Here is an 11,952-nt window from a genome sequence, read left to right on the forward strand (position 1 = left end):
AGAAGGTTTTGCCAGCAATGATTTCTGGGAAAATGTCAATAAGCTTCTCACTCTAAGATATACTAATCATTGCCTGAAAATTATTTGAGTGAAGTTAAAGGTTCTGATTGTGAGTTTAGCCTTTATTATGATCAGACTTTTGTTTGTGTCATATCCTTGGTATATTCTGTTTCTTCTTATACAGAAGAAAAATTTGTAATAGAATAAAGCTTCCACACAGAACTGTAGTCTTTGTGATGAATTGAAACTGTTAATACATTCCAATTTGTAAAGAATTATATTGTGCTTACTTTGGCCTAGCAGGCAAAGAAAATGAAGTTTTCAGTCTTCAGACAGATGTATTATCATAGAAGAACCTTGGGATTATGTGAAGAATAGTACGGTTTCACCATGCTTGCTTGTATAAACTTCAAGTTCATATTAATTTTTCAACTTAGTTCAGGTTAAGTTCAAATTAGTGATAATTTGGCATCATCTATCCACAGAGTACCTCATTAAACCCTAAGAGAATCAGAAAAAGCAACATAGAAAGCGTATGGTCTTTTTGCATAAGGTACAGGTTTAGGCAGTTCTTTATTGGAGGATTGTAGAGGTTAAGAGGGGTTCAGATATTCTCCAGGACTGAGAAGGTTAAGAATCAAGAAAGAAACCTTTATTAGTTGGCATTTGCTTGTACCTAGTCTACTTCTAAAGAAGTATTGAGAAAAAAAATACAGTCAAACCTCAGAAGAATAAAAATAGGGAAATAATAATAAGCCAAAGTCAAGATATAGTTATAACCGAAAATGTACACTAAGGCTAGCAATTGCTTTTAGGACATCTTATAAATCTGAGCTTCCTAAAAGCCAAGACATAAAGAGAAAGAGGTTAAGTTGTATAGTTGCCATTATATATTAAAAGGGAAACGTATGAGCTTACCAGAATTGACAAACTTCTTCCTGGCTCTAAACACCAAGGAGAATTATTCCCTTAATATCAGTATCCTTAATAGCAATTTTCCAAAATAATAATTCTCTTCATATGACCAGAATTCATAGGGCTCTTCATATAACCAAAGAGAGAGAATGCTGTATTGTTTATGTAGATCTATGAGAAGATCTAAAGAAAAGAAATCAAGTCTATATATACAGATAGTTTACTAGTGATCTGACTTGACACAGGTGTGAAAATATCTGGACTATTAGTTATCAAACTACATTTTTAGCACAGACAAAATCTTATACTGAATTGCAATTTTAAAAGATAGATGAGAGTGGAGCATTAGATTTGAGAGGCTTGCAATTGTGCCTGCTTGTTCCCTTCTCATGCACTGCCCCAGCCACAGTGACCTCTGAGGCACCTTGCAGAAAAGCCACAGGACTTCATGGATTACACAATGAAAAAACTATTGACCTAGAGAAATAAATGGCTAGCATTCCACTTAGAGTCAACTGAGAGTAGTTTTGCCAACTGATAGGGAGAGAAAGGATTCTAACATTATTACAGATAAATACCTGAGGTATAAATATTCTATAATATTAATTGCATAGAGAAATTATATGCCCTAGATATTGGGTATGTGGTTAAAAGTTTGATGTGGTGTGAAAATTAAAGAGCCTCTCTTATATTTATTTCAATGTAATGAACTCCAGCATGCACAGGGCATAAGGTAGGTTGTACCTGTGTGCTGACATGCACTTATACACATATACACAAAAACATTTTTAACAATTAGATAGCCAGTTGTGACCTTGCCAAATGCTTTAACAGGCATTTTATTGAAACTCTTATAATTTTGTATAAGAAGAAAATGCTGACGGTAGATTATAAGATTTATTAATAAATCTTCTACCATATAAATGTGCTCTGAAGTCGAACTGCATTACAGTGGGTACACCAGGATAGTAATTGTAAAATACAACTCAAAGATGAGTAAAAGAATTAACTTATGGGCACATACAGTGCTGAAAAGCTTTGGCATAGCTGGAAGTTGGTGGTGATTCCAAAGAGTGAGTAGTTAGTAAATTCTTGGGCTGACTTTTAAAGACATAAATATAGATGTTGAAAAATGATTGCATGTTTGCTGAATGAATTCACTCTTTGAAAACTAATGTTACGTTTTAAGTTAGCAAATATTTGAATATGCAGAAAAGATAAAACATAGAATGCAAGAAGCCATATGCTGTCCCATTACCTGTAGCATGCTGGTGTATTGTCTATTAAAGTCTCTGCATAATTACAATCATATCATATTTTTAGTTACCATTTTTTTCATCTTTAGAAAGTTTCCTTATTTTAATGGCTACATAATAGAGTAAAATAGATGAATCTGAATTCATTCAACTAGTCCCTGATTGTTGGGCAGAAATAAATACAAATTGAGTATATTTTTGACTATATAAAAATCCTATAGTAAATATTTGAAATCTCAGTCTACCTATTTTATTAGGTTAGATTCCTAAAGTGAAATTACTGAGTCAAAGAATGTAAGTTTTTAAAGACCATTTTTTCTATACTATGCTTATCATATAGTTTTTGACAATTTTAATTTCCACTAGCAATGCACAAGAGTTCTTTTCTCGCCACAGTAACTCACTAATTATGTAATGTTTTCAATATAAGTTTGCATAAAACAGTATTCTTTAGAAGGGAGGCAGTTTTGTTTCTTTAAAGTCATAATTTATATTAGGCAAATAAAATGTTGCCATAAAAAGATCATAATTTAATGATTCAATTATTAATATATAAATGCACTTCTTATAGGCTATACAAATTTTAAGTTGGTAAACATACCCAGAGTAATCTTATTTAGATTAATTTGCCTAATTCTGTAATATATAAAGGTCAACTACAACATATCTGAATAACTATGATTCCTAAATTAATGTATTTTAAATGTATTTCACTATAGCATAAAGTCAGTGATAAAATTATCTTTATTCTGCCGAACCTTAATTTTTATAAATATTTAATAAGTTCTACTTCTAAATTTTTATGTCATGCAAAATTAATAAATTTAACAATGATTTTATTGAATCCAGAGTATTAAAATCCCAAACCAAAATAAGGTAATATATTTATAGTTCATTTTAAACTAATGCAAATACTAATTTAATTCAATTTTATTTTGACTAAATGTTGTTATTGTTAAAGTTTATGATTCAGTGATTTATAAGGCATGATATCAAATTCAAGTTGGTTGTATTGATTCCCTAATTGAGTAAGTAGTGTGGGTGCTACCTAAAGCATTACAATAATAGTATATTTAGATTTTACTCATGATTTACATGCATGATTAGGGCATGATTTTAAATCAAGAAAATTGTTTAGAAAGAATATTTAATTAAATCTTCAGAAAATAGAGAAAATTAATATTTTCTTCATAATAATAACATATATTGCATGTTATATTATTCTCTAAACACTTATGCCACCTGAGTTCCAGTTTATCGAATTACTTTGTGAAATACAGGCATAGGCGGGGCGCGTGGCTCAAGCCTGTAATCCCAGCACTTTAGGAGGCCGAGACGGGCGGATCACGAGGTCAGGAGATCGAGACCATCTTGGCTAACACGGTGAAACCCCGTCTCTACTAAAAAATACAAAAAACTAGCCGGGCGAGGTGGCGGGCGCCTGTAGTCCCAGCTACTCGGGAGGCTGAGGCAGGAGAATGGCTAAACCCGGGGGGCGGAGCTTGCAGTGAGCTGAGATCCGGCCACTGCACTCCAGCCTGGGCGACAGAGCGAGACTCCGTCTCAAAAAAATAAAAAAAGAAATACAGGCATAATATTATACATTCATTCACTTTAACTCTTGCTCATGGAAATCTTATGTTCCTCTATTTTGGCATATTAAAACGTTAGGATGGTTTATTTTAGAGGGTATGTAATCCTGTCACCTGATACTAGTATTAGCCTCTATATAGAGAATAAAGTATTAAAATAATAATAAATATAGGTCTATATGTATTCTTCTATATATTTAGCTTAAATTTAATAGTTTCTTATTACACCATTTAGTTAACTTGTTATTTTTAGCACTTGTATTAGTTGTTATAAAAGTGAAATAGTCTCAGAAAAAAGAAACATTAGGGACTTTCCATTCTGTACGGTTCTTTGATGAGTTGCATGTTCAAGCTATTTTATATGGCTTTGTTTGCTACCTTGATAACATACCTTTATTGTGTAGACATTATAAGCATGAGGATATGACAGACTTGTAAGCCTTGTCATATTCCATTTCCTGCAAATAAAAATTGCTCTGCAGTGTTCTGGCATTGACTTCTTGCTGTAATATAAATGGCAGCCCAACATCCATGACCTTAAACATAATTAGCGTTATCACTAATGTGTGCTTTGTAAGCTAGTATTGGGGATAGTTGAAGGACAATGCTATCTAATCATGGTCACTTACAACTGGGATGCGTTGCCTTGTTTTTAGAATTTTCCAGTAAGCAGATGGCAGCAGCCAATATGAAATAATTGCCTGGAAGTAAGATTCCTGATGGAATAATGAATAAAATATTTCCCTCTAGCCAAAAGTTTCCATTTTTCTTGATTCTTCTTTCTTACCTTTTCCTCTTTTGTGCTACTCTCATGTATTTTCTCCATATTTTCTTCTCTCCTTTTCCACTATTTTTCTCCTTGGTAATCCTCTTTCTCTCCCTCAGATTCATACTTACTCTATCTTCTCATTTTTGAGATCTGGCTCCACCACCAGTGGAGGTCTATGTGATCGTGAACTCATTCATTCTTCATCCATCCATTCACTTGTTTCTAAGTACGAAATTATTGAGTCTGCTCTATATTAGACCTATGCAATGACATCATAGAGGGAATATGGATAATAACAATATGTTTTTTGTTTGTTTTTCTTTTTTTCTTTTTTTCTTTTTTCTTTTTTTTTTTTTTTTTGAGACAGAGTCTCACTCCATCACTAGGCTGGAGTGCAGTGGTGCGATCTCGGTTCACTGCAACCTCCGCCTCCCGAGTTCAAGCGATTCTCCTGCCTCAGCCTCTGGAGTAGCTGGGACTACAGGCGGGCACTACCACACCCAGCTAATTTTTGTTTTTTAGTAGAGATGGGGTTTCACCATGTTGGCCAGGATGGTCTCGATCTCTTGACCTTGTGATCCGCCCACCTTGGCCTCCCAAAGTGTTGGGATTACAGGCGTGAGCCACCACACCCAGCTGACAATGTGGATTTTTACTGAGAGTTTGCTGTATGTCAGGCACTATTTTCAGTGCTTCATACAGCTTAACAAATTTAGTCTTTACAACAGCCTTAAGAATAGGCCCATTTTTAAATCTTCATTTTACTGATGAAGGAACTGAGGTACACAGTAGTTAAATAAGTCACCCATGGTCACACAGTTAAGAAGTGGCAGAGGCTGGAAGATATACTCCATCTTTAGATTGCTGAGATTTAACCACTGTTATCTTTCCTTTTAGATATTTGAGCACACTATTATGGCATGATGTAGTACAGCTACAGTGGAGATGCAGTGGGATCTTTGGGATAAGGAGCCCCATAACTGGGAAAACTGGGAAATGCTTAACAGTGACTCTTGAACAGATTTCCCGAAGTCATCTCCTTTTAAATTTTTGAAAAATAAAATCACACCCAGACATTATCAACTGTTGATAAAAGTAAAAAGCACTGAGTCCATGATCAGAAGGGGGGAAGAGCATTTGTTTGTTTTTGTTAACGGGTGTGTGTTAAAACATATAGGTGTATATTGAATTTAATAGGTTTTTCTTTATGTTTTTGGTGCTTAAATCTAGAGACATTTGGCAGCTGATAATTGATACTTAATACCAAGCTTTGGAAGAGTTGTAATAAGGACCTCAGAGTCAAAATCAACAGAGTTTTCTTCCTTCAAGTTTCCATATCTTTAATTAAACCACATCAAATGAAATAAATAATTTAGTTCTGGAACAATTTAGGTATTAAAGTGAATTTGAGAATTTGAGTAGATTGTGAATCTCACTTGTTAAACTATCCAATTGCTTCAAGTAAATTAATAATCTACTAACCATTACTAGTCATTACACACTAAAGTTAATATGGCATATAGAAAAGAAGTGGTCACAGAAGAATCCTTGTATCTATATCAATTTAATAAGTGATAAAACACAAGTGAAAATAGAGATTGATAATCAATTATTTTCAAAATTGTACAGAAGAGAGAAAACTATTACTTTTTGATCTACAAATACACAAGACAAATATGTCATTAATTTTTATCTTTGCTGTCATAATATCATTCCTCATATATTTGTTCAATTCTGGAAAATTGCCAGAAGATAATATTTTAAATGTTCATCACTGTTGAATTGCATAGTTCAAATCTATTTCTCATTGAATATATATACTACCGTGTTTTAGAAGCACTGCTTTTTTTTTTTTTTTTTTTGGCTCAATTATTTGTGTATGATGTCATTTTCCTACCTGTTCCTCTTGAAAAAGTATTTCTAACCATGAAACCTGATGTGTGTGAAAATAACACTTTTATTGTTTTATTGTGTTTTGGCAACATACATAGCTCCCTTAGCTAATCTAGAGAACAGCACCTCTTCACTTAATATGCACTCTAAAAATCTTGTTTGAAAGTTCTAGGTAACACAAAAATACAGTCTGAGTACATGACCTATGACCTGTATCAGTAAGGAATTTTTACCTCATTTTAATCTGATCCTCTATCTGCTTTTTTCCTACTTCCTTTTGCACTGATGTGATTTGTAGACATTAACGCAGAGTAAGTAATAAAAATTGGCAATTGTAGTAATAATGTTGCCTCCAAAAGTATTTAAAAGACAGATAATGTGATGAATGTTTGTCTTTTAGAAAAAAACGAATGGAAATTCCTAGTTCTGTTTTGTTTTTGTGCTTTTCTGTTTCTTCATTAATTTCTGAAATTTTCAAATTTATTAAGCAGTCATTTTTGAGAGTAAAATGGACAAAAATTCTGCTTTTACATTCCAACCATTCTTTTTCAACAATGTTTTGTTGCTTTTGAATTTTAGCATGTTTTGGATATTAAAAACAAACTTACATTTAGAGGGAAATAAAGAGACAGTCTAAAATCTAAAACGCTTTGAGAGCAGCTATTGTAAGAAATACAGAAATCTCAATAGGGTGATAATCCTGACCCTAATGTAGAAAGCACTATGCTAGCTTTTGGCTGGTTGAGGAATCTGGGAATGATTTAGTTGGTACAGTGGATCAGTAGTATCATACCAAAGAGATAAAAGGAAAGTATCTTTTATCACTCATTGGGAACTTTGTTTTCAAATATTTCCTGGATTATTTGCAATACACATGGAACAGTGTGTCCACACAACTTTCATAGAAGTGTTAAGAAATTAGAATGGCAAATCCTCTTTGGAAATGTGTAAGTGCAAATAGTCACCATTTGAAATGAACACATGATGGTGGTGTGCAGTGGTGCGAAATGGTCCGTAACAATAGACATGATTTTGCAAAAACCCTTCATGAAATGGAATTACAAAGAGATGACAATCCCTTTTTTGGGATTCCTCATCCTCAGTCTCTTACTGCTTACTAAATGTGATCTTCATATAGCATTTTAGGAGCACCAGCTTGCATAAGAGAATATTTTCATTTTAATTCATTACATAAAGAAGTATATCGGGTTGTGTCTTTGATATTTTTATGGCCTTGATAGTAATGCTGTATTTTAGATAATAGTAACAAAATCGTATTTCCATAATTGTTTTTCCATATTAATTATACCATACCATCTCATAGGTGAACTTACTGTGGAAAAGATCTGAATGAACCATCATGCTTTAAACCAAGAAAAAAAAAATTATGACTTCATGTCTCATGTTAACATTACTTTCCTTGGGTAATCGTTTATTATATCATGGTAGGAAAACTAGATGTTCTCATGCTTTTTTAATAATGGCTTCAATATTTCAATATGGACTTATTTCTTTCCTCAGGGCCGGTGCATAAACTTCTCCCGAGTTCCATCTCAGTAAAACGGAAGCAGGAAGACCAAGACGGTACGAAGATGGCACATTTTCACATAGCTGATTTTCAACCAAATGGAAAAAATCAAGTGCATTTCAGAAGCTTTTGGAAGAGCAGCTTAATTCCTCTCAGTCAGGAAATGTTTTCTCTGCCTTCTGCTTTGCTTGCACCAAACATTTCCAAACATTTGTTCTGCCATCTACATGGGAGGTGATGAAACTCAGTGGTAACTCATGATTTATGACATTGAAAATAAAGAGGAACACTGACCTGCAGACTATGGTTTGTACAAGAGAGTTTGTTTGAATGTGTAGAAGAGGAAAAAGCAACAACAGCAACAACATGAAGATGATACCAAAACAACTGGCCATGATGGAAGATAGGAGTTTTTTTACATGGAAACATGGCACTTGTGTTTTTATGTGGCAAGATCTTTATCCATAGGCAGAGTATACAATTTCCCACCAGGCTAAGTAAATAAAGAAGTCCATTGCCTTATAGCTATGTCAGATCACAGAATCCTTCCAAGTCCCCTATCACAGTGTGCCTTACGGGAAGTTTCTGACTGGAAAATCTTGTCATTCTAACACTGAAAAGTGCACACGCATGACAAAATGTAGACAAGATGCCTCAAGGTATTGGTAGCAAGCAAGATTTTGCCCTTTAGTTTTCGAAGACACCTTTCTTTCATTATGCACTCGGGACAAGAAAATTAATAGAGCGTTATTCCACAGAAAGACAGCCTCTAGCCAGAGATCTTGAGTGGAGTGCAAGGGCCTTGTGCTTTGCAAACTTGTCCCTATAACTGGTAGATTCCTCTTTTTCCTATGTTTAGGATTTAGTAGTGCATAAAGCATGAATAGCTATAAACATACCTAGAAGTTCTTTTGCTTTTAATTTAAAGGAAGCAGTCACCACAAAGCTTCCGCTCAGGGTTTTTTCTTTCGTCAAGTCTCCAAGGGCTCTTCAGCGTCACAAGCCAGCAACTCTCTTTGCATGAAAATTTCAAAGTTTAATTAATATAATTAAAAGCAACAGCAAGCAGCAGCCTGTGAAGATTTTGCTCATCTTTTTTATGCCTTTTGACATTGAATGACCTATTACTGTATGCGCATTACTTGGATTTTGAGGGGCACTCTACCTTGGTTATGATTCAGTAGAGGAAAAAGACCTCCTTTCTTCAATTTACAAATTAAATCTTCAGGAGGATTGCCATCACAAAACATTGACGATGTATGTATTATAATTTTTTAGAGAAACCACCATTGTGTCACGTCGACGATGCCAAATTATGTTAGCGTGGGCAGAAACACTGTGGGGGAGGAAAGCAGCAGCTGAAGAAAAAAGCTCAAATGATCTAGTCACTTTCGATACTGTACTTCAGATGCGAAATGGATATTCGACTGGAAACCTGACAAAGTGCGCCTGCTTTGATGTGAACTGGTATAGACAATGACCAGTGGCTGGGTCAGTGGGATGTCTCTCTGCGAGCACAAAGGCTTATCAAATGACACTAAAAATAAGTTCAACAACCATCACATTGGAAGGGAGAAGGCGAACATTTCATGTTTGGCGGGCATGCGAGTGCACAAGATGGAAAGAGCGATTGGAGCATCCTGGTATAATTACCCCCATTGTGCTCTTAATGGAAATTTCAAAGGATTGGAGTATTCTGTTGGTTGGTGTCCAGGTTTGTGGCACTGTTCCAAGAGGCCTTACACACACACACAAATATATAATTTTCTATACATATATATCCTCTAGCTTGAAACTTTTGCTCAAGTTTATTTATGTCACTGGCTGGCTGGATCCAAAGTCATGTGTTCACACATTCATAAATAAAAATTTTACCTATGCCTGTGCTACCATTTCTTTAAGCCTACATAAAGCTAATGCCTTCTTGGGTTGAATATGCAGTTGTTCTGCTTAGTTTCAGGGTTGGAATTCTATTCAGTTCCAAAATGTCCCTCATGTTCACAGATGATACTATTGGCAGTAGCTGCATATGCAAGTATAACTTGGAAGCCTGATATAGTACACCCAACCCTTTCTGCAATGAGTTATTATATCCCTTTGTTCTGCATTTGCATCTGGAACAAGACTTAATGCAGCTTCCTTAAATGGGCACTTCATTTCTGATGAGTGCTCACCAATTGCTATTTTAATATCATTGAGAATACTACAGAAGCTAAAGCTATCTTTCTTTGGTAACTACTTTAAATTTCTCTAGAATTATGTAGCATACTTACATGGTGCTGCATGAACAATGTAAATTAACCTCTGCCTTTAAATGGAAAAGTAACTTTCTGTAGATTATTATACAGCTACTATCAAGAGCTCTTAATGAAGAGGAAGTGGCAATGGTCTATATGTAGACTGAAAAAATACCATTAATAAAGTTCAAAGACTGATGGAATTTCATTGCCCTTAAAGATATGAACCAGATCTATTTTATACTTTTCTCCAATTATACTAACTAGCAATTGAAAACAATTTGTTTTAAAGAGTGTTATTTTCTTACCAAAAGACCAGATCAAAAATCCCTATACTTTTCAACCGAAAAAGATTAAAATAAAGCCGTTTCTATAAATTTAATGACATTTTATATTTTATATAGAGAAATAGCTTCTGTTTGATTTTCTGGACATCATGTCAGTCAAGATCTACTTTCTGTGTAAAAATGAGTAAGTCTTGCACATAAACCATTCGTGTTGCATAAGGTTGCAAAAACAATTAAGTGGGAAATGACTCCTAACTTATGTGTCTACTCTGCCTAGAAAGAAAGTTTTGAAGGCATCTATATATATTTCATAACAATGTCTGTTCTTTATGGATTTGATCCATAAATATTTATCTATCTGAAAACTTTGATACTTGGAATGTTTTCCTTAGAGCATTTGGTGCTCCAAGAAAAAACATTTGGTGCTAAGAGTTGCAGCACTGATGCCTTTCCCCAAGTTAATTCTATTTTAAAAATTTATATTTCCTTCCCAATGAGATGCAGAGTAAAATTTGAGACCTTCCATTGACTAGGGAGCAGCATCTGTCATCTATGGTTAATTACTATTTTGACAAAAATATAGAAGGTTTAAACCCCCATGTATTTCAAATTGTTAGAGAAAGAAGAAGGTTGCTTATATTTCCCTTGAACTTTATTCTAACCATTTAAATAATAAATTATTCAATATTTGTTATAATAAATCCTTACTAGATATAAGATTTGGGTGTTTCTGTGAACTTAACTGTATTATCTAAGTATCACTAACCATTGTTTACTGCTTAGAGGCAGATACATTTATTTATTTTTAAATTGAAACAAATTCTATATTGTGGATAATTAGGTGTTTAAAACATTTTGATAGACCAGCTTATGTATGTTATTTTTGAAATTTAAGAAGGCAGAATGTAATCAGGTCACATTTACAAGTATAAGGAATTATAACTTCCTAGTCCATGCATATATTGTATGTTGGTTAGCTTTTACTAGCATTTTCTATAGCATCACATTACTTTAGAAAGTTTTTGAGAGTTTCATTATTACTAGAAAAGTTTGGTGGGTATATGTACACAGGAAAGAAATATATGCATCATTTCAATATGAAAGGAAATACATAATCTAGAAACAGAATAACTCTTGATACATCTGTTACATAGTTAAGGAAAGAAACAGGCAGGTGAGGCTGGAGAACCGTTGTCTATTTGTAGGAAATAAAGTCAGTGCAGGCACACATTCTAGTTTCAGAGTTAAATTAATATTGTGCTTAGTGAATTTCTATGACATATTTATGAGAACACTTTAGTGTATTTCCACTCCTACTAGAATCTAATTCAGTTGATTGGATAAAAGAAAGACTTATTTTATTTTTTTGAAAATCCATAATGTAGGAGGTCCTGTGCTGGTTTTTTAGTGTATTTTATTTTTGTGCTCTCCTGCCAAAAGAAAAGGCTGATAAGTAAGTACACAGTACAACATGT

General features: G+C 33.9%; 1 protein-coding gene across 2 annotated transcripts in view; it reads left to right on the forward strand.

Annotated features, from left to right (window-relative positions):
• The window catches only part of ANTXR2 (ANTXR cell adhesion molecule 2), a 155,774-nt gene extending 144,583 nt beyond the window's left edge, over positions 1-11,191 (forward strand). For both annotated transcript variants that reach the window (XM_025385226.1, XM_025385225.1), the window contains exon 17: positions 7,947-11,191. In XM_025385226.1, the coding sequence (XP_025241011.1) occupies positions 7,947-7,985 (39 nt within the window). In that variant the 3' untranslated portion in view covers positions 7,986-11,191. The remainder of the gene's footprint in view (positions 1-7,946) is intronic.
• Positions 11,192-11,952: the final 761 nt, after the last annotated feature.

Source organism: Theropithecus gelada, chromosome 5, assembly GCF_003255815.1.
Source record: "Theropithecus gelada isolate Dixy chromosome 5, Tgel_1.0, whole genome shotgun sequence".
In the NCBI taxonomy this organism is placed as follows: Eukaryota; Metazoa; Chordata; class Mammalia; order Primates; family Cercopithecidae; genus Theropithecus; species Theropithecus gelada.